Source organism: Haplochromis burtoni, unplaced genomic scaffold, assembly GCF_018398535.1.
Source record: "Haplochromis burtoni strain Fernald_Lab_line unplaced genomic scaffold, NCSU_Asbu1 Contig_181, whole genome shotgun sequence".
Classification (NCBI taxonomy): Eukaryota; Metazoa; Chordata; class Actinopteri; order Cichliformes; family Cichlidae; genus Haplochromis; species Haplochromis burtoni.
In genome coordinates this window covers 389,753-409,875 of record NW_024582542.1, presented here as the reverse complement: position 1 = coordinate 409,875, position 20,123 = coordinate 389,753, and the positions used below count along the sequence as shown (strand labels likewise).

General features: G+C 43.7%; 1 protein-coding gene across 7 annotated transcripts in view; it reads right to left on the bottom strand.

Annotated features, from left to right (window-relative positions):
- Nucleotides 1-534: 534 nt before the first annotated feature.
- Nucleotides 535-20,123, bottom strand: part of LOC102303576 (myosin-10) — a 67,475-nt gene continuing 47,886 nt past the window's right edge. For all 7 annotated transcript variants that reach the window (XM_042225750.1, XM_042225752.1, XM_005934475.3 and 4 more), the window contains 27 exons: nucleotides 18,918-19,111; nucleotides 18,684-18,805; nucleotides 18,194-18,263; nucleotides 17,124-17,284; nucleotides 15,726-15,834; nucleotides 15,214-15,345; nucleotides 14,849-15,055; nucleotides 14,194-14,331; nucleotides 12,545-12,668; nucleotides 11,965-12,136; nucleotides 9,676-9,888; nucleotides 9,378-9,522; nucleotides 9,070-9,276; nucleotides 8,878-8,982; nucleotides 8,182-8,334; nucleotides 7,567-7,815; nucleotides 7,271-7,483; nucleotides 6,917-7,129; nucleotides 6,641-6,802; nucleotides 6,426-6,554; nucleotides 6,242-6,330; nucleotides 5,977-6,100; nucleotides 5,574-5,663; nucleotides 4,895-5,013; nucleotides 4,694-4,802; nucleotides 4,430-4,602; nucleotides 535-3,487 (listed from right to left, as the gene is read on the bottom strand). In XM_042225750.1, the coding sequence (XP_042081684.1) occupies nucleotides 3,340-3,487; nucleotides 4,430-4,602; nucleotides 4,694-4,802; nucleotides 4,895-5,013; nucleotides 5,574-5,663; nucleotides 5,977-6,100; nucleotides 6,242-6,330; nucleotides 6,426-6,554; nucleotides 6,641-6,802; nucleotides 6,917-7,129; nucleotides 7,271-7,483; nucleotides 7,567-7,815; nucleotides 8,182-8,334; nucleotides 8,878-8,982; nucleotides 9,070-9,276; nucleotides 9,378-9,522; nucleotides 9,676-9,888; nucleotides 11,965-12,136; nucleotides 12,545-12,668; nucleotides 14,194-14,331; nucleotides 14,849-15,055; nucleotides 15,214-15,345; nucleotides 15,726-15,834; nucleotides 17,124-17,284; nucleotides 18,194-18,263; nucleotides 18,684-18,805; nucleotides 18,918-19,111 (4,070 nt within the window). In that variant the 3' untranslated portion in view covers nucleotides 535-3,339. The remainder of the gene's footprint in view (nucleotides 3,488-4,429; nucleotides 4,603-4,693; nucleotides 4,803-4,894; nucleotides 5,014-5,573; nucleotides 5,664-5,976; nucleotides 6,101-6,241; nucleotides 6,331-6,425; nucleotides 6,555-6,640; nucleotides 6,803-6,916; nucleotides 7,130-7,270; nucleotides 7,484-7,566; nucleotides 7,816-8,181; nucleotides 8,335-8,877; nucleotides 8,983-9,069; nucleotides 9,277-9,377; nucleotides 9,523-9,675; nucleotides 9,889-11,964; nucleotides 12,137-12,544; nucleotides 12,669-14,193; nucleotides 14,332-14,848; nucleotides 15,056-15,213; nucleotides 15,346-15,725; nucleotides 15,835-17,123; nucleotides 17,285-18,193; nucleotides 18,264-18,683; nucleotides 18,806-18,917; nucleotides 19,112-20,123) is intronic.

Below are 20,123 nucleotides of genomic sequence, written 5' to 3'. Positions count from 1 at the left end.
GTCTAATGGTCTGATTTTATGGCAAATAATCAATTTTAATAACCTAAATGTTATTAAAATTGATTATGTTAGCATTAGCACCATAAAGGGCCAAATCAACCGTTTGGTTGACCACTTTTTAAAAAAAAAAATTAAACACTTAATTTCACTTTTTTAATGCTGTCAAGTGACATATATCTGTTTAGTAAGTCCTCTAACACTATCATATATCAAAAAATTATATCTTCCTACCTTAGTTTCATCAAAAACACTCAAAATATGTTGGATGGTTTTTTTGTTTCTGACTTCCTGGTTGGGAGAGCCAACAGTTTCCGTTCACAGTGCCTTCTGGTGGATTTCTTTGGCATTACAGATGAAAAACCAATTGGTTGAAAAGACTCAACAAGGTAGGTCAATTTCAGTGAAAGCCTCAGTTAGATATAGGGCCTGAAAATGTGCTCTACCAATTGGTTGACCAGAACGCTAAAGGGTTAATGACACAAGCCTAAAAATAACCAGTTTGTCAAAAAGGAGACAGAAAATACAAGAGCAGAGTAACAGTTACAATGAATATGCTTTATTTTCCTTTTACAAAAACAGAAAAAAAATCACTGTCTAGAAATACAGGTATACAAGAAATAACAATGATGAGAGTATTTGCAGTTGAACGCCTGGTTGTCAACAGCCAGCTGGGTGATAATAATAGTAATAATAATAATAGTAATAAAAGAAAACAGAGTTGACTACTAGTGAATGTTAAAGCTTCCAACCAAATTGCATCCTGTGCAGCGCATCAGTTCCCACAGTAATGTGCTAAGCCTTCGCCTGAGGGGGAGAAACGAGCTTAGCATGAGAGTAACGTGGGGAAATGAGGCCGCAGAGGGCTCCGCTTCTCGTGTTAGTTTAATCATAATACTGTAATACTGACTCTGACCCACACGCTCTAGCTAGGATGATATTACAAACGCAGAGGTACACGGTGGATATGATGATACGAAGCACGGCGACAATACAAAAGAAAAGAAAGCAAAATGAAGTGTTGAGTATCTTCTTCTTGATGTACCTGTTACCTCTGTCAGGAAGCTTTGCCCGCTTATGTTCTTATTTAGTGTCTAAGGCACTTTTAAAGAAACATACTGTTTAGTGTTGACGTTTGAGGAGGGAGGGGGGCACAGGAGTCTGCCATTAATGGGCACAGGTGGTGGATATGGGAGCCCTGGCGTGTGGTTTCCACACTGTGGAGGCTGCTGGAGATAAAGCAGAACTAAGAAAAAAAAACTCTTGTATTCAGACAACCTGTAATGAACGAAGAACAAGTGCTTGATCGGATCTGTCAGAGGTCTGAAGATTTGGGATTAAAGTCGCAAAATATAGTTTGTATCTGCTGATTTGTGTTTCACTGCTGTTCTGAGGGGTTTTTCAGCACACTCTGTTAATCATTTTGCTGAAGAAAGAAAAATATTTTCTTTAAACTTTTGAGATCTGTTTTTATTTGGAATTACAAACCAGTGCAGACAAGAAGTATTTAAGGGGAACTCGACTGATGTCTTTAAAATAAATGGACCCAAACTGATGCACTAAAACCACCATTACTCCTCATGGTGCCTACATTACCCACAATGCAACTTAACCATTGCAATACAGAGAGGAGTGTAGACTACAGAGTCAGACTCTGTTCCAACTCCATCTACACTTTTAAACTTGTCTTGCGCTGAAAGCAGCCTGTAATACCTGTTTCATTCACATATTTAATATAGGCGACATTAATACTCATGTCAACCAAGCTTCCTGCTGCCATCTTTATGGGACTTTTGCCCACATTTGGCCTGTATTCGATTCTCAGATGAGCTCTCTCCTCCTCCTCCACGTATAAAGAAGCCAGCTGAGGTGTTCTGGGCGTGTCCTCCTGGAGGAGACCCCAGGGCTGACCCGTGACGCTCTAGACAGATGAGGTTTTTGGGTTGGCCCAGACAGACGAACATCTGTCTCAGGCACTTGAGACTTTTTGTCCGTGCTGGCTTAAAAATGTTAATATTTCTCCATCCAGCTGACAGTGAGTGTTTCAGTAACAGCAGTCGAGTGTTGTTAAATCACACCTTTGCTTCTTAAAGATCAGAGAAAAGCTAATGCTTGCTGAATGTTGACGTCTGCGATCTTGAATTTTTCAGTTTTATTTACAGTATATGTTTTACCAAATCATAGCATAAAGTCAATTTAAAGGTAATACAAAGCAAGGCTGAGCACAAACACTGTAAATGTGGTGATAAGGTGACTAGTTTTAATCTTCGCGTCTAATCGGAGCACGTGATTACAACCATTTAGTGTCGTACTGAGTGCAGCTTTAGTGCTTCCGGTTTGAGCTTCTTTCCTCTTTGTTGGCTTTAAGTTTGAATTCTCTGTGCAGTTCTGTGCATGTTCCAGCATTGGTGCATCATTCGCGGCTCGGGCCAATCCACAGGACAGGTCGTTAGCTTTAGATAACCAGTTAAAACCCAGCGAGACATTCTTTTATTACATGTTGAGATGAAGCCACAGAGAAAATATAATACCTCTTCTTTTGTTTGTTTTCACAGTAATATACTTTCACTTGAGAGTCTGTGTTTTTCTATTGCATGTCCCGAGATGTTAGTTGTTCCCATAAGTGCTGCAGTGTAAAAGCCGAAAAAGAAACATCGTCAGAAAGAGACTCATGCAACAAAAGCAGCCGGCGCTGCCGTCCGGAGGCCACAGTGACCTTGGTTTGTGTGGGCTTTTAGGTTTTAGTCATTCAGAACACTGGATGGAGGGAGCGTGTCAGGTGAGAGATGGCTTTTGCATGACGAGTGAGCAGAACACTTAAAACACCAGAGTCAGACACTTTTCCTTGTAGTCCTGCATTTCCAGTATGAGTTGCGGTCACATGATGGACGTGATGTGCGCACACCTCACAACCTTTGCCTACACGCAGAGTTTCGTTTGTATAAAAAGCACTTTGTACCTAAAAAGCAGAGCAGATGATTTCTGATGGGACGGGTGGGACGGGGCAGGTGTAAGGGTTATGATGCTGAGATGATGCTGACGGACGAGCCAGGACTAGCAGCTTGTCAGAGGAGAACGGAGTAAGGCAGAAGTGTCCGTTTGTCCTGTGGCACTCCAGATCGGAGGCGTTCCTTGAGGAGGGTGGTGGATTTTCCCTGCAGATGTGACGGATGGGGGGAAAAAAAAAAGGGCTGCCAGGCATGCTCCGCCCAGCTTGAATAGAAACCTCTCATCGCTCTGATCTTCTGAGTGGATTGAGATGAGTCCATGTGGACTTTGGGGGTGGGGGAGACACAGTTGGGGAAAAGGGTGGGGTGAGGAAAGAGGCGGTCGCTGCTGCGGTTACTCGACGTTGGTGTTTGGCGTCTCGTTAAAGTCGCCGGAGCGGCTGTCTGCGTCGTCGTCTGACATGTCGACGGAGGCGCCGTCCAAGTTGAGGTTGCGCCGGCCTGAGCGGCCAGAGGAGAAGCTGCTGACTGGACCGCCACGCCTGGGCAGAACAAACGGAAGAAAGCTTTAAACCTCCAACATTTCAGAAAACATAGATTGTGGCATGACAAGATACCACTGTGGTGGAAGAAGAGCCGGGAGGTGATGTGATTGGCTTAAACGCAGGAAAACTGTTATTTTGAAAGACGTATGCGGTCCTCAGGAGCTCCAGCGGGCGCTAAGATCAACTATAAAAGTGAAACTGTGACCGCTGCTGACACAAATACATGCTAACATAACATAACATCACATTTAACTGCATTTTCATTCATTATGATGGAGGATGGAGCAGACTGTAAACACACTGCAATGACAGCCACAGCTTCAAAACCTTAAGACTGACCAGTCTGGTAATAGTACCAGTGTAATCACTGGCGCTGTGTACCTGAACAAAGTGAAAGAGCTGCAGTAATATTAACTAAATGAGATCACATAGTTGTCTGACTACAGTTTAGTCAGACAGGAGCCTCCCTGGCTCCTCCAGTCTGTGTGATGAGGTATCCTCGGGCAAGACCCTGGACCCGAGTTTCCCCCGAAGCGTCCATCAGTGTGGATGGTTGGAAGAAGGTTGAATTAGACTTGTGGCAGAGAGTGCTAAAATAGAGTAGAAAGGTGATCTATAAGTACCAATCCATTTACTCAATCGCCTCCCGGCTCCATCACCATATTGGAGGAAAGACATGCAGGAATGAGAGCTGTCAACATGACGAGGGTGTAGAGGGTGTAGTGGGAGGATTGGTGAAGTGAGTTTAGCAGATTCTTAAAATGAATAATAAGTTAAATGATCAAAACTTTGGCAAACAGCCTGACCCAGTAATAATGATCACGATTATTACCGGGTCAGGCTGTTTCCACTCTGTGTTTTTTATCTCTGCACTGTTTCGGTATCTAGTTCAGGTTCTGGGTTATTTTTAAAACCGGTTAATCGCCGTCCTCTTTGTACCTGAGGCGGTTCTTCAGTGAGGTGACCTCTCGGGTGAGACCCTCGCTGGCCTCGGTGGCATCGTCCAGCTCCCTCTGCAGCTTCCTGCGAGCGGCATTTGCTCTGGTGGCCTCCTCCTCCGCCTCCTCCAATTGACGCTTCAGCTGCTTCATGCGAGAGTTCGCCTTCTCCATCTGACGCACAGATGGAGGGTGAGAAGTTGTAGAGAACCGGCAGTGTGAATGCAGACGGAGCAAAACCTAATCATTTCCTGTGTGTCCGTACCTGCTCCTTGTACTGGTCGGCATGACGACGCTCGTCCTCCACCTGCATCATCACCTCCTTCAGTTTCTTCTCTGTACGTCGGACGATTTTGTTGGCTGCCGCTCTCTCCCTGGAGGTTTAATAGCAGAAAACGTAAACATGACCAAATTATCGTAGTCTACTCAAAAGGATCTAAAATCTGCTCTTTAACATCTGGATTACTTGGCTTCCTGCTCCAGCTGCTCTTCCAGCTGCAGGATTTTGGCTTCCAGAGCAGTGATGGACGCCTTAAACTTTGACTTGACAGCCCCCTCCAACTCTGCCAGCTTGGCCTTCAGCTCCTGTGTTCATGGTAACAGAGCAAATATTCAGTTTGTTAGTTTAGAGTTGTGATCAGGAGGTCCTGTTCATGCACCTGAAGGATCATGTTCTCACGTATCTCCTGATCCCACTGGTGCATCTGTAACGTGCATCTGCAGCAGAGTTACAGTAGAGCTGCAGGTCAGAGAAACTGAATCTGGGGATCACATTGTACTACTGAACCCCCAAATACGAAATGCTTGTGTCCTGATCTGCTGCCTCTAGTATAGATCAGGGGTGTCAAACATAAGGCCCGGGGGCCAGAATCGGCCTGGCAGGATTTGATAGGATTTGTAGTAGATAATGGCAGATGGTGGAAGAATAGAGTTTAGGCTGTGGTTTAGACCTCGGAGGAGACTGGTGGCAGCTCCCGGGCTGGGCTCACATGTACTAAAGAGAAGTGAAATGCTTAAAAACAAAGAAACAAAAACATGAGATGAGGTGTGGGAATGAAAAAGAGAACAGCTTGTAGTACAGGAGGGTGTAAACAGAAGGGAAATGAGAAAGATAAACACTGTAATAAGCTTCAAGTCTACGAGACCTTGTTTTGTCGCTCCAGCTGCTGGCGGGCGTTCTCACTCTTCTGCGCAGTGTTGCGCTCTGCTGCCAATTCAGTATTCAGGGTGTCGACCTGAGAGAGAGAGAGGCAGGCAGGTGAGAGGGATTGTGGGAAAAGGAGAGAGCAGACAAACACGTTGATGGGCGTTTTAATTTTACTGTGTTTAGTGTTTAAAAGAAACATTTGCACGCCACAAGTTTGTCTTATCCTTTCTCATCAAGCAAGAGGTTTTTGGTACATCACTCTCTGTGTCACTCGCTTCACCCACCAACCTCCAGGAAACACTTGACAACCAGTTAGGAAATAAATTTTTTTCCCTAGCAACCAGTAGCTGAATCACATCCAGATAAAGTTTGTGACACTGCTGATTATTTAGTGTGCCTACCTGCAGGTTGGCCTTTCTGAAGCGGTCGTTGAGCAGCTCCATGTTGCCCTGCTCCTCCTCCAGCTCCTCCTCCAGCTGGGTGATGCGAGCCTCCAGCCTCCGCTTCTCCTCCAGCAGTGACGACCTGACGCAGAGTTTCTATTAAATTTCTACTGATTTACAGCGATTGTAAGACTATAAAACAAATCATTTGATCCCTGAGGGGCACATAAAACCTGGCTAATTATTAATATGAAGTTTGGAAAAACTACATGTTCATACTGACTTTCCAGAAGCACTGCTGGAGATCTCGTCAGCCAGCTCATCCCTCTCCTGTTCAGCATGTCGACGGGCCCTCTCTGAAGCTGCGTGGTCCTGCGCAGACACACACACAAGATCATTTAGCATTTCAGACGTTACACACAAATAACTCTGATTATCACCACAAAAGGCAAAAGTCAGAACTTCACCTCCTGAAGCTGCAAGATTTCAGCTTCCAGACTCTTGAGTTTCTTCTCGTTCTCCTTGGACTGCGCGAAGATCTCATCCCGGGAGGCTCGGGCCTCCTCCAGCTCCCTCTGGTAGTCTTTCATCTGAGCCTGCAGGAGCAGCAACGTGATACGGACCAGCTTAGCGACTGAGATAATTGAAAATCAGGACAGACACTAAGCAAACATTTGCGTACCTGTAGTTTCCGGAGCTGTTTGATGGCCTCGTCCCTGCCTTTGTTGGCAGCTTCGATCTGACCCTCCAGCTCGTTCAGGTCCATCTCCAGCTTCTTCTTGGCTGCCACAGCCACAGATCTCTGCTTCCGCTCGTCCTCCAGCTCCGCCTCCATCTCACGTACCTGCAAGAAAAAAACAACTTAATGCAAACACTGTCATTCTGATGATGTAAATGAAGATAAACTGCACATTAAAAATGTGGCGTCAGTCCTTCAAGATCATCGGCCACTTTGTACCTGTTTGACCAGCGCTCTTTTCTTCTCCTCGCCCTGCTCGTCTCTGGCCTGCAGGTCTCGGTCAAACTGAGCCTTCATGGCTTGCATGTTGACTTCCAGGCGGAGTTTGGCATCTTCTGTGGCCTGCAGCTCATCCTCCAGCTCCTCCAGCTGTGTTCTCATCTCCTCCACCTGCTGCTCCAACGTACGCTTGGACTTCTCCAGCTCATGGACCTGTGAGCAGCCAGAGGAGTGGCAAAAATGTGACACAGCTGCACAATAAACTTATGAAATCCTGAGATTTCAGGTCCTCAGGTATTTCTGTGAACATATCTTAATCAGCAGTGTCACGGGAGAGGTCAAAAGGTCACTCACATTCTTCCCCACATCATCCTTGGAGCTCATCAAGTCCTCCATTTCAGCACGAAGTTGTTTGTTAAACCGCTCCAGTTCTTCTTTGGCCTCCAAGGCCTCCTCCAGAGCTCTGGCCATCGACAGAGCCTTGGTCTCCTTCTCTCTGGCCTCTGCCTCAGCGCGATCGCGCTCCTCAGCGTAACGAGCAGAGATGGTCTTCTCCTCAGCCAACATCTAACATAGATAACAGAGCCTTCATTACACTGAACAAACCGTAAGAGACCTTCAATATTTCATCTCTGTGTGATCTCCGGTACCTGGTCAAACTTCTTTTGCTTCTTTTCCAGATTGGACACGATCTGTCTCTGGAGGTCCAGTTCCACCATCTGGTCATCCAGCTCCTGCTGCAGTCGGTTTTTAGTTTTCTCCATCTTGTCCAAAGACATTGTCTTCTCCTCCAGACGCTGGTTGGTGAGCTCCATGTCCTTCTGGAGTTTCCTCTTCACCTCCTCCAGACCCTCCATTGCTCCCACATCCTCCTCCAACTTCTTCTTTGTCTCAAACAGCTACAAAGACATTTTAAAAATATTTGTGACGTGACCTTTGGTGGCCCATCAGTGTGTGCTGGAGAGATAATCAGCTGAGGTTTACCTGCAGATGCTGAAGATGCTAATAATAGTTTTATTAATTATTAATCCGAACCACATGTTTTGAAGTGACTCAGATTTTCTCTTCATTTATCTGTGAAGCCTCACTGAGTTACAGCTGTCTGCACGCTGTGCTGCACCTGCTGCGACAGGTGCTCACAGCAGGTAAACAGCTGGAAACGGTTGCCGGGCCCTCCTCCTGGCACTCGGCTTCAGCGGTACCTCGAAGGTGTTTCTGCCTGACTGGTTTGTGTGCGTCAGATGTGCCCTACTGCAAATATGTACCTGAGCCTGCACGGTCTGCAGCTGTTTCTCAAGGCTGCGTCGTGCCTCCTCATCCTCTTCCTGCTGCTCCAGCAAGTTGTTCTTATCCGCCTCCAGCTGGCGGATTTGGCCGCTCAGGTTCAGCTTCTGACGCGTCTCCTCCTGCCGCAACTCCTACGCGCAAAAACCACGATCAGAAACGATGGTCAAAAGACAAACGAAAAGCAGTTACACCTGTTTTAGTCTTAATAAGCTGTTACTTTAGCAGAGGCTGTCCTCGTTGGATATGTGTGAGAAATACAGAGGCGAAAGCTGATTGGCTTCACTAGAAAGCTTAATGTTGATTAACCTGAGGTCTGTCTAAAAAGCACAAACACATCACCAGCACCCAAAAGTATTAAACTATTATTATACTTTAAAGTTTTTTTGAAATTAGTTTTTATTTATTTCTCAAGTCAGTTCAGGTTTATTTAGCTTCAGTATCTGTTTTACTTTTCAAAACTGTAATATGGACGTATTTGTCACTTTTTGATAGCAGGTATATAAACAATTTACTTGTCTTAAATGTTTTTGTGGTTTTATTTCTGCTTATTTTTTATTAATCATAATAATCTTGCTCCACAGAGGATTTATCAGGTAAAATGATGATTTCTGAACACGTCTCCTGCAGCTCTGAAATCATCAGGCAGAAACGTCGATGCTGATGGTCTTTCGTACCTCAGAGTCTTGCAGTTTGCTGTTCAGGTTTTCAACTTCTTTAGCCAGTTTAACGCCCTTCTTCTCTGCCTCCTCCAGCAAAGTAGACACGTTGTCCAGCTCCGTCTGACAAACAAATGGAAACACATTAAACGAAACTTTCCCTTAAAAAAGAAAAAGGAAAATCAGTCCCAACAATGAGTTGGCATTTACCTGGAGCTTGTGGGAGCGCTCGGCCAGCTCTCCCTTGGCTCTCTCCACCTCGGTGGCCCTGGCCAATGACTCCTGCAGCTGAGCCTCCAGCTTCTTCCTCTTGTGCTCCGACTCAGTCTTTGCCTGCTGCAGAGCCTTCACTTCACAGACCAGCTCTTTGTTGTCATTCTCCAGGCACTGCTTGTTCTTCTCCAGGTTGGCCTTGAACTGCACAGATCAAATAAAAAAAAAATTTAAAAAAAGCTTTTAGTGACATGTATGAAGGTAAACTGAAGACCTTAAAGGTTAGAAAGGTTTGAGCAGCTCACCCTCTTGGCCTGCTCCAACTGTTCGGACAGTTCCTCGAGCGTTGTGGCGTGCCTCTGCCTCATGTCCTGGATCTGAGCCTCGTGGTTTTTGGTCTCCTCGTCAATGGCCTTCTTCAGCTCTGCCACCTCCAGCTCTCGCTTGCTCCTGGAGATCATCCACGTGGGAAACAGTTAAAAGCACAGGACTGCATATAAAGATGGATGCAGACTGAAGTCTATAGAACAGATAGTGATACCTGACGTATGACAACTGTGAGGTTCACTTTATCATCACTGATAAATGAGCATTAATGAGCACCTGAGTTCCTGCTGGGCGGCCGTGGTATCTAGTGTGTCCTCCAGCTCAGTCTTCAGAGCTTCCAGCTCCTCACTCAGGTCTCTCTTGAGTTTCTCAGCTTTACTTCGACACATCTTCTCAGACTCCAGATCCTCCTGAAGCTCCGCTATTTGCGCCTGCAGCTCCCGAATTTGCTTCAAAGCGTTGTTCTTTTGCACCGACTCCTCATCACACCTAGTTGGAGACCCACAAACACATGTCAGTTTTTCCAAGCAGGTCTTAATCAGAGAATTAAATAAAATTCAAACATTTTCTCAAACCTTCAACTGATGATCTGCATTTCTACATTTCCTTTTTTCTCTCTATATCACATTTGTATCTTCAATTCAGACGTCATTCAGAAGACATTAAACAGACTTCCTCACTCGAACATCCTTCACTGCTCTTTACACTTCACGCAATTTAGATCCTTAGCATTTAATGTTTTCATGCTCGTAAGTGTGCAAGGCCCCTTTTTGGGTTTGAGTTCAGTAAATTTCATCATCACAGGATGAGCTTGAGGGTCCAGGTGGATGTTATTTTTCCTGTTGGTGCAGACACAACACTACAATGAACCGACATGTATGCAGACGTCAAACAACGACAGTGACGCAGCAGCTCATCGCAGCAAAATTCACTGGTTAATGTAATGTGTGAAGTACTGAGTGAAAGCAATCATTTTTCTTGTCAGTGGTTTGCTGTTTCGCACCAACTGATGAGCTGGAAAGTCCACTGAGAACAACAAATATAACTGTGTGCAGAGTTTGATTAAGGAAAAAAAAAATGAAGTGAATTCAATGAAAGGTAAGTCCCTGCTGTCCTTTCAAGGATGAGATAGCCACCTGTGCACACATGGTGGCAGTGTGGCGAACTGTTTACAGCTGAAGCTGTGTGTGAGTGTATGTGTGTTCCTCATCAGAAGAGGAAAATGTGATGGGACTGCTGATTTGTTTGCAGCTGGATGTGCGTCCAAGTAAACCTCGTGCTGGCTGCAGCGTTCCTGCGACATTCCTCACTAATGTAGAAATCTGCTGATTAAACACACCGAACGTCAAAATGATTCAGTTTTATAATTAACACAGTGAGACCGCTTTGATTAAAAGCACTAATGACTCCCATATAATTGCAATGCTCCGTTTTCCAATCTGTCAAAGATGACAGGATTGTTCTCAGAATAGCTGCTGAACTCAAAATGAAGCACATCAGCTTTAATGAAAGCCTAATTATGTGCGGCTGTGACTAAACCGATGATTTCTGTGTGTGGAATTGGTCGGGCAGATGTTTACCATCAAACCCCGTGTCTGCTGAACGGAGGGGAGCACTGAGAAGTCCCATTAAAGTGATCAGAGCTGACCTTCAGAGGAAAACACCTCCACAGCTGTTTACCTCATTAGCAGTTTTATGAAGGATAAATATGGAAAACAAATCAAACATAAAAGCAAATGTGGACATTTAACCGCTGTGGAAAATAAATACATAAAGAAAATATTTAGCTGGAGGTTAGATGCAAACAGTACCAGGTGGAGGAGATGGAACATCTAAAGTATGAGAAGCTAATATTCACTCCATACGACTCGTGATCCATCTTAAGAGAAGACAGAAACTCTGGAGTAATATTAACAGAATATATCCATCTGCCTGTGTGATATACGTCTTGTGTGGTATCATGTGCTTTAAGAGTTGTTAAAACATGATGACAGCCCGTTTTCGCTCTTGACTCCTTGTGCACGCAGCGCATCAATCAACATCAGTGTGCCTGTAATCAGACGCGGCTGCCCCGAGACGGAAGGTCCGAGCCGCCGTCGCTTGAGGAAACGCCACAGAGTGCCTGAGTGCTGAAGCACGTTCGCCGCTTTAATTTCGTTGCACGTGTTTCTGTTATTGAATGGCTATTTCAGACTAACGATGGAGTGCTGTTGTCATGGAAACGGGAAGCAGTGCAGTATAGTTGCGCGTGAGGACTTATGTTCCTGAAATGAGCAACACTAGCAGTTACACATTACCACACAAGCGTAGGTTTGCAGAGAGCAGCTATAAAAATACTTCAGCAAAAAAGTTGCTTTTTTAAAAAAATTTTTTTAATGTGGCGAAAAAACTAAATCGCGAGCTTTGTTCACAATCTGACTCACTGCTGCTGAGCTGCACCTCTCAGTAAATCTTCATATTGGCTTTTTAAAAATATTTTTTAAGAGGCGGTTTTTTTGCTGGGACAGTGTTTACGTTTCGTGGAGGTTGTGTGACACACTCATTTTAATGTTTTTTACCACTGACCTGGCCAGAGCAGCCTGCAGCTCCTCCTCCTTTTTGGCCAGCTGGATCTTCAGCTCCTCTATCTGTGCCTGAAGCTCCGCAATCTGGTCCTGCAGGTCGGTCGTCTCGGCGTCCAGCTTGCGTTTGGCTTTCTCCAGCTCCTGACGTGTTTTCTCTTCTTTCTTTAAACGCTCTAAAGGGAAGCACAACCACAGAAACACAAATACAAAGGTGGTCACTGATCATAACAAACTTTTCTGTTTGGAGTTAAACTTTTTTTTTCCATCACTGAGTAAGCTCACAAGTTGTGCAGCAGCCATACAAGGAAAAGGCCATTTAGAAGGTGCGAAAACACAAACATGTAATCATATTAGCTGCTAATTAACTCGCTGTACAGTTGTAAACACTAAATCATTAACAGTCATACTGCATGTCCCAAATGACCTCTGTGCTGTTCTATTTTTATGAAGTTTTGAACTTGCTGGCTTATTTAAACTCCAACACCACCCCCGTCTACCCTTTACACACAGCCCCTGTTTTGTGCCTGTCCTTTTTTTGGACCCCACATAGAGCTGGTAACAGCCTACTGGTAGCGTCTTACCCTCCAGGTCAACCATCATCATCTCCTGCTTGTTCTTGACCTTGCCGAGATTCTTTGCTTTTTCCTCCTCCTCAGTCAGCTGGGAGGTCATCTCGGCGATCCTGTCCTCCAGCAGCTTCTTCTCCTGTTGGGTTAAAAAAACCAAAAACATCAAGACTCAAGACCTGCAACTGCTGTATAAACACGAAAAGGTCTCAGTACTTTATTGCCAGGGGGTCAGTCCATGGATACTACTGAAATACTGAGAGCCTCCAAACAAATCCCCACAATTAAGTCAATCAAATAATACAGCAGTTGCCTCAAGGCCTCTACAATAATACAGAGGAAAAACAACAATCAGGCGACCCCCTGTGAGCAAGAATTTGGCGACAGTGGGAAGGAAAAACTCATTAGTTTTACCTTAATACTGTTTTGCAGGCTGCTTTCCCATCATTATTTTTAATCTTTTACTCTGCCTCAGGTTCTGCCCTCTTAGCTAACCCGATGTTTCAAACAAACTTTCTTCTGATTGTCTGCTCCTCTCAAAAAAACAGAGAAAGGATTAAGAGGCAGGCGAGTGATGCCTGCAGCTGTGTGGCTAGTGGTAGCGGCTCTCTCTCAGTGACATAATTCAAACCCAAAAGTAGAAGCAAATATCTGAAACTGAGTGTTTTTATCTTTCAGCTCATTCTTTGAACCTTTGGCCGTGTTTAACATGAGCATCCACCACTGCGATCATATATAAAGGTTCCCTGTGGTGGTATTTAGAGGCCTGACACTGAAAACTAAACCTTTGAGTTACAGACTTCTCTCTCTGCACACATTTACAAGTTTGGTTACAGACCAAATTGATTGAAACGTAAGTAAACAGCTCTCCACACACATTTATAAACTGCAGAATAACATTCCAGTTACCTGAATCTAGTATAATAAACTGTAATCACTGACTGAAAAATTGCAGGACCTTCTACTTTATCTGAGTTGCATCATTACACTTTACAGAGAACAGACAGGTCAATGAGGAGGAACAGTCATGAGCTTCAAAGTCTTATTAACTGGTGGGACTATAACCAGCACCATCTATTAACTGTGCCATACAGCTAACCATTTCCTCTATTTAGCTTTGTGATGAGATTAGAAAGCAGATGGTAGACAGCAGCACCCTTCATTGCACAGGCTACTATTGAAGGTAGCAGGCGACGCGTCACCGTCAGGCAGAGGAAGAGCTGCAGCCGACGCTAATCAGTTTTAAGGCCTTCCTCAGTCTGAGTTTGTACTTGTTTGTGTCCAGCATCAGGCCCGTGTTCACTTATTAAGAAGTCTGTAATAACAGACTTCAGTTTCTAAATGTTTCGCTCAGATGTTTAAAGAACAGCATACAGTGTAATTTACTGCTGTCTCTGATGTTGACTGAGTTAACATGAAGTTTTATACAACATGTCTTGTTCACTCGTTCACACTAGCAGCATTCTATCTATCTTTCTATCTAACACTCACACTCTGATGAACGCTTCAGGAGCAACTCAGGGTTCAACATCTTGCCCAAGCATGCTTTAGCATGCAGGCTAGAACATCCAGCGCCGATAAGCCTTTAATGATTCCACCTTAAAGAGCTTCCTCTACTTTCTGGGTTTTGTTTGAACCTTCATTTTCAGCTAAAATTGCCTCACCTTGAGAAACTTGGAGTTTTGGTCCTCCAGCAGCAAAATGTCCTCCTCCATTTTCTTGATCTTCGACTCAGCGGTCACTTTGTCCAGCTGCAGTTTTTGTCTTGCAGCTTCCTCCTCATCCAGCTGCTCCTCCAGGTCCTGTAGGAAGAACACGGCACACAAACATTTGTAACATGAAGATGGCAAAATCTGCAGTTTCCATACAGATGAAAGTTTAACACACTCATTTCTTTAAAGCCCAAAATCACAACCACGTCTGTACAGATTCAATATTTATGACCAAGTGCTCTCGAAGCAAAATAGGAAAAAACATCCTCATTTTTAATGCTTCAAGTCACTTTAGAGTTAATCTGATTCATCAGCTTCTCTGGGTTTCATCCAATATACAAACTGAAGAACACAAACAAAAGAGATATCTCATTTAAAACAATCAAAGGTTAAAAAATAAAGACAAAAGTGTCTTTAGGATCATTTAATATTCAAATGAAAAAAATCATCTTTCACAAACAGATGATGGGTATGCCGACTTCAGTATTTGAAACTTAATGAGCATCCGTCATTGTTACAGTGTAAACACTTAGCTGGATGTTGAAGCATCAAATAGAAAAATAAGAGAAGGTTGTGTTTCAAACTATAAAGAGGAGATGACGTAAACCTGGATGTGCGACTGCATCTTCTTCTTCTCATTCTGCAGGCTCTGGTTCCTCTCCTCCTCCTCCTCCACCCTGGACTCCAGGTCGTGAAGGATCTCCTCCAGCTCTTGCTTCCTGGAGAGGAGACGAACTCTCATCTCTTCAGCCTCGGCGAACAGCTCCGTCTCTGCGTGGAGCTGCTCTGCTAAAATATTCTTCTCCTCGAGGAGCTGGAGAGAAGAAACAGTTCAGAAAATGTGTACCACCTTCACGGCTAGAAGTCCTTCCAAAAACTATGAACGTGCAATTTCCCTGAAGCCGTCATCAATAGATTTTAATAAATTATAATTCAGGAGAAAGATTTACTTATAAGTTGAGATATTTTTACCTGCTGGTGTTTCCTCTCCATCTCCACCAGCTCATTTTCCACCTTAAGTTGCCTCTCCTTCACTTTTACCAGCTCCTCGTCTTTGGCTTGTAGCTCCTCCTCCTGCCTGGTGACCTGCAGCAGCGGCTTCACCTGAGTGAGAGAGGAACAAAATTAGACATTTTAAATACTAAACAGAATGAATACAAATTTTTTTTCACGGTCATACTGGCCGGTTAATGGTAGAAAGCCAGTAGTTTTACTACAGCAAGTAGCATTTTTCTTATTATCAGCACTTTCCTGCCATATGTAATTATTCCCTCTAATGTAATTAATGGATTAACATGATTAGGACCAAGCCGAGTTATATCAAACAGACTGACAGACTGTTTGGATTAAGAAATTCTGCCAGAGAAATCTAAACACTGATTTCTGAAAAAGTAGGGCCTTAGGGCTTTAGCAGAGTTAGAGGGCTGATACGAGCGATATAAGAGCCATCTTTTGCTGTCAGAGGTTGGTGTCGTGGTTCTCACCTTGGTGAAGAGTCTCCACCACTGCCAGTGTCGCAGCTTCAAATAAGCAGCACAGTTCCTCTGCAGGACCTTCAGGGCACTCAGCTGCTGCTGCTTCTTAGCGAAGGCTCTAAGAGAACAAAATGAGAGATCAATATCTGAGCTTTTTTGTTTTTGTTGCACTATAGCCGAGCGACATCAATTGACCACTTTTTTAAAATAATAATTTGTATGTTAGGGTGCACTGACATATCACCACCTTTCCAGTTAAAAAAACAAGACCGTAAGTGCACGTATGTGGTTAAGAGTGCAACTTTGTGCTGAGCAGTGCATGGTGCGTTTTTGGAGCCTCCTGCAGCCTAAAGCAGAATTTTATGTTTCAGCAATGGTGGCATGTTTGCTCTCCACTGGCACTTCGGGGATGTCCCATCTGCAGAGAGGGAGTGTACAAAGTATGTGTTACAACCGGCCTGTGGGCCACTCTTGTTTGTGCTGTTGTTGGGCCGTCAGCCAGCCGCGGAGAAGAGCGAAATGTTAAGAACAGTGAACAGTGTCCACTGCAGCCACTGTGTGTGCCTCTCATGTTGTATCTTCCGATCTTTGAAGTTTTTGATTTTTTCCCAGTTCTTCCATTCCCGGTGAGCTTCCATTCTCCCTTCCTTATTTCGGAGCATTTTTCAAACAATCACCATTTGGCAGATGCAGAGGTCGTCCGCATCCAGAGTGAGTGAATCAAACAGGAAAGGTAAAATCGACGCAGAGCTCAAACTCGCTCTAACGCTCCCTAAAGCGGAAAAGCTTTCCAGATCCATTACCAAGAGTTACCTAATTAAAATGGTCTCATTTTCCAGCTGCGCATTTCATCATTGTATTTTAGACATGAATGATAACAGAATAATAATAGTGATGCTTCTTCTTTTGCGCAGCAATAAAAACGATGACCTGCACATCACTTCTATTGGATTTTCTTAATATGTTGAATACCCCGGGCTTAATAAAACATGGCAGAATATTTTGAAGCATTAAGATAAACATGCAAACAAACACCACAGATACATTTACACTTGCTGAACCAGTTGCCTCAGGCCACCACGGGGGCTGGTTTGAGCAGCTGGATCTCCATCCCAAAGTGCACTCTGGGTTTCAAACCTTTACATTTGTTCTCACCACAGAAACTCAAAAATATAGGCTCTCCAGGGAGTCGTAAAAACTAATACACTGGGGTACAAGAAGCCGCTAGAGGCTCTGATTGATTAAGCATGTGACAGGTGACTTACTAGCAATACTACAAGAAGGTCAGCCAGAGAGTACAGGAAAGGAAGGGGGCGCAAACTACCGAGTATTGTAGACTGTAGGATGTAAACTATTATATGGGAATAACCCATATGTAGCAGCACATACAGCGATATAAAGACTCACTTGCGGGCTAAGTATCCACGGCACACGGACTGGAAGTAGATGATTATGTCAGTGATCTTTAGGTCTCGCTCCTCCTCCAGATGAGCCAGAACACCAGTTCTGAAGAAGATCTTACTTTGACCAATCCGGAACAGGTTGGGGTCCAGCTCCAGGGCTTGGATCTATAAAAGGAACACAGTAAGTTGTAGATGAATAAACTGCACGGGCTTAAACAACCTCTACCACAGAGATTAATAGATTTATTCAAGTTACAAACTTTTAGCGTAGGTCAGGCCTGATTAACTCTTAGTGTCAATCCAGATCTAGATGAAGGAATTTTTTGGAAGGATTCTTTACCATTGCAAGATGAGGTCAGGCTGGACATTTCAGGCGACATCTACACAAATGCATATAAAAATAAACAAAATACTGTGCTACCCCTCAGCATTTTGGTAGACGCACATATGGTATCAGGTTGGAGATCCTAGATGACGTCCTTCTTGAGTTATTGCATTCACAAACTGTCCATGTCACCCAATACCCCATCAGCCTTCTATGGCTGAGGGGTAAAATGAAAACTGGTAGTTTGATGGCTTCCAAGAAAATGTCACAAATTTTCAGATCCAGAAATCGTTCTGGACCCAGGAACTCTATTCATATGTGGTGTGGAGGGAATTTCCACTCTTGGTTTGAGGTATGTGGCCTGATTTCTTCTGTTTAAGACTTAAAGCTGTTGTATTAATGAGAACTCTTGTCTAGTCAAGTTTAGAAAACATTTAAAAAGACAGTCAAAGGAGCTTTGACTGGATGACCTGGATGACTGAGAACCTTCACAGACATTTAAAAAGACAAATTAACATTTTGACAGCCCCTCCAGGTTGACTGTCCAATCAGTGCTCGTCCTGGGCATATTCAAACCTGTAAATGTTTTTGCTTCTGTTTATGGTTTAAATGTAAAGTTTCCTTCAATCAGTGTGGATTGAGCCTTGAAGTCTGTTTCACTTTGTTTTTGGATGTGTCAGAAGTATTCTCCTATCAGCAGTGGTGTATATATCCAACAACCATCACAGGATCAGGAAAGATAGCATTACCATTCTCTCACAGGCTTGTTTCCCATCCATGAAACCTTTGGGGATAGCGTTGGGTGTAAGGATTTCATATCTGTGTGCAAAGAGAACAAAGTGTGAATAAGTGAGTTTTCTTCTTGAAAAGAAAAAATAAAGAGTTAAAAATTTATTTACTTGGATGCTCAATCATCCAGGTAAGTAAATCACAAAAGGTTGATACTGTTCATCTGGACGTAGCATTTTTTCACCTCTCTGTGAATGGTTCTCAGGGCCATTGGTTGTTGATCAATGTTCATGACAATTTGCATAATAATGATCAAGGAACTGACCTCACAGCCCATTGTTCATTCAGTGGACTAGTTTCAGTCATTGTGCAGACTGGGGAAACCTGCAGTTAGCTGAGGCTGAAAAAGTCACTTGGATGAGTGATGAAACGTTTCTCCAAATGAAAACGCTACGTCCAGATGAACAGAATCAACCTTTTGGGAGTTAAAAAAGTGGTGATGTTTCTCACCGCTGTCTAAACTCCTGGAAGACGATGCGGTTGGGGAAGCCCTGTCTGCAGATACGAATCCCCTCCAAGACTCCGTTACACCTGAGCTGGTCCAGAACCAGGTGAGGCTCAAGTTTCCCAGCCTGAAGGAGGAAATGATACACTCTTAAATACAGAAACAGAAACTTTACCATATTTTATTTTTTTAAAGGAGTCCCAGACTTTCCACTTAAGTTAGATAGTAAAAGTATTTACTCTTTTTTCGTGGTTGGGGATGATGCAGCGGACAAAGTTGGGGTTGGTGTTCCTCAGTGTGGCCATAAGCTTAGTGAGTGACTCTTTGTAGAGCTGTCCCACCGTACGAAACATGCCCTTTTTCGTTTTGTAGGTGGCACCAAACGCCGTCTCGTTCATTCCTGCCACCTGGTCCAGGCCCACGATGCGGTCGACTGGAGGGGTGACGGGAACATATTATTGTGAGTCTGTGTATTTCTGAGAAGGTCACCGCAGGAACAAGTGGTAGCAGCACGGTGGCATAATGTGGCTACATGACCGAGTGCAGATGAATGAAAACTATCAAATGAAGGCAGTCTACCAAAGCAGCAGTCAAGAGTCTAAAAGTATCGCTTGTTTCTGCAGGTGGAGATGAAACATTTAGCCAAACTGTTTCTTAGTTTAAACACTGTACACACACGACTCCGTGGTGAGAGGAACCTTTCTGTGGGTGTTCGATGGCGGCTAAATTCATGCTTTTCAATATTTCAGTGCCTTTGATAAAAAAAACAACAACTGCACTTTCATACTGCTAAGATAATAACATTAAAGTTATAATAAGAAAGTTTCGTAACTATAAGACAGCAAACAGTGCATATACTTTTTGATAACTTCTTTTAAAAAGCATCACTCAGTGTTAACTCAGGGTTAACCATGACTAGCAAAATAAGAGAGAACTACACCTGTTACATTAATAAATAACTGAACGGTAATAATCAGCCGCCTCTTTAAGAGATCCTCTTGCCAAATGATTTTGAAGACACCAACAACAACATAAACAACAACAACTTTGCCAACAAGCGAGTCGTTATGGGAAACACGAGATGGGAAACGCCACGGGTAGCTGGTTAGCAGTGACTTAACCTTCTAAATAAGAGCGAGGGGGTTGTCAGTCAGTAAACTGATCATGGATGCTGTTATTTTCTTAGATGATGAAAAAATAGAAACAAAAAATGCTAAAATTTGTCTCTTTTTATAGTGGGATGGGAAAATATATTAGAGTGGCCTGCCTCAGTAAAATATATGTGTGGGAAACAGAAGGAACAGCTAGATCCAAAACAGCTGGATTAATATAGTTTTCAGTTTTGTGTGTATTTTGTGGTGGATTTGGTGCTCTATCAGATATTTCTGAGAGCAGGATGGTGTATGCGTTCTTAAAATAAACTACAGTGTGAGTTGCTCTTGTGA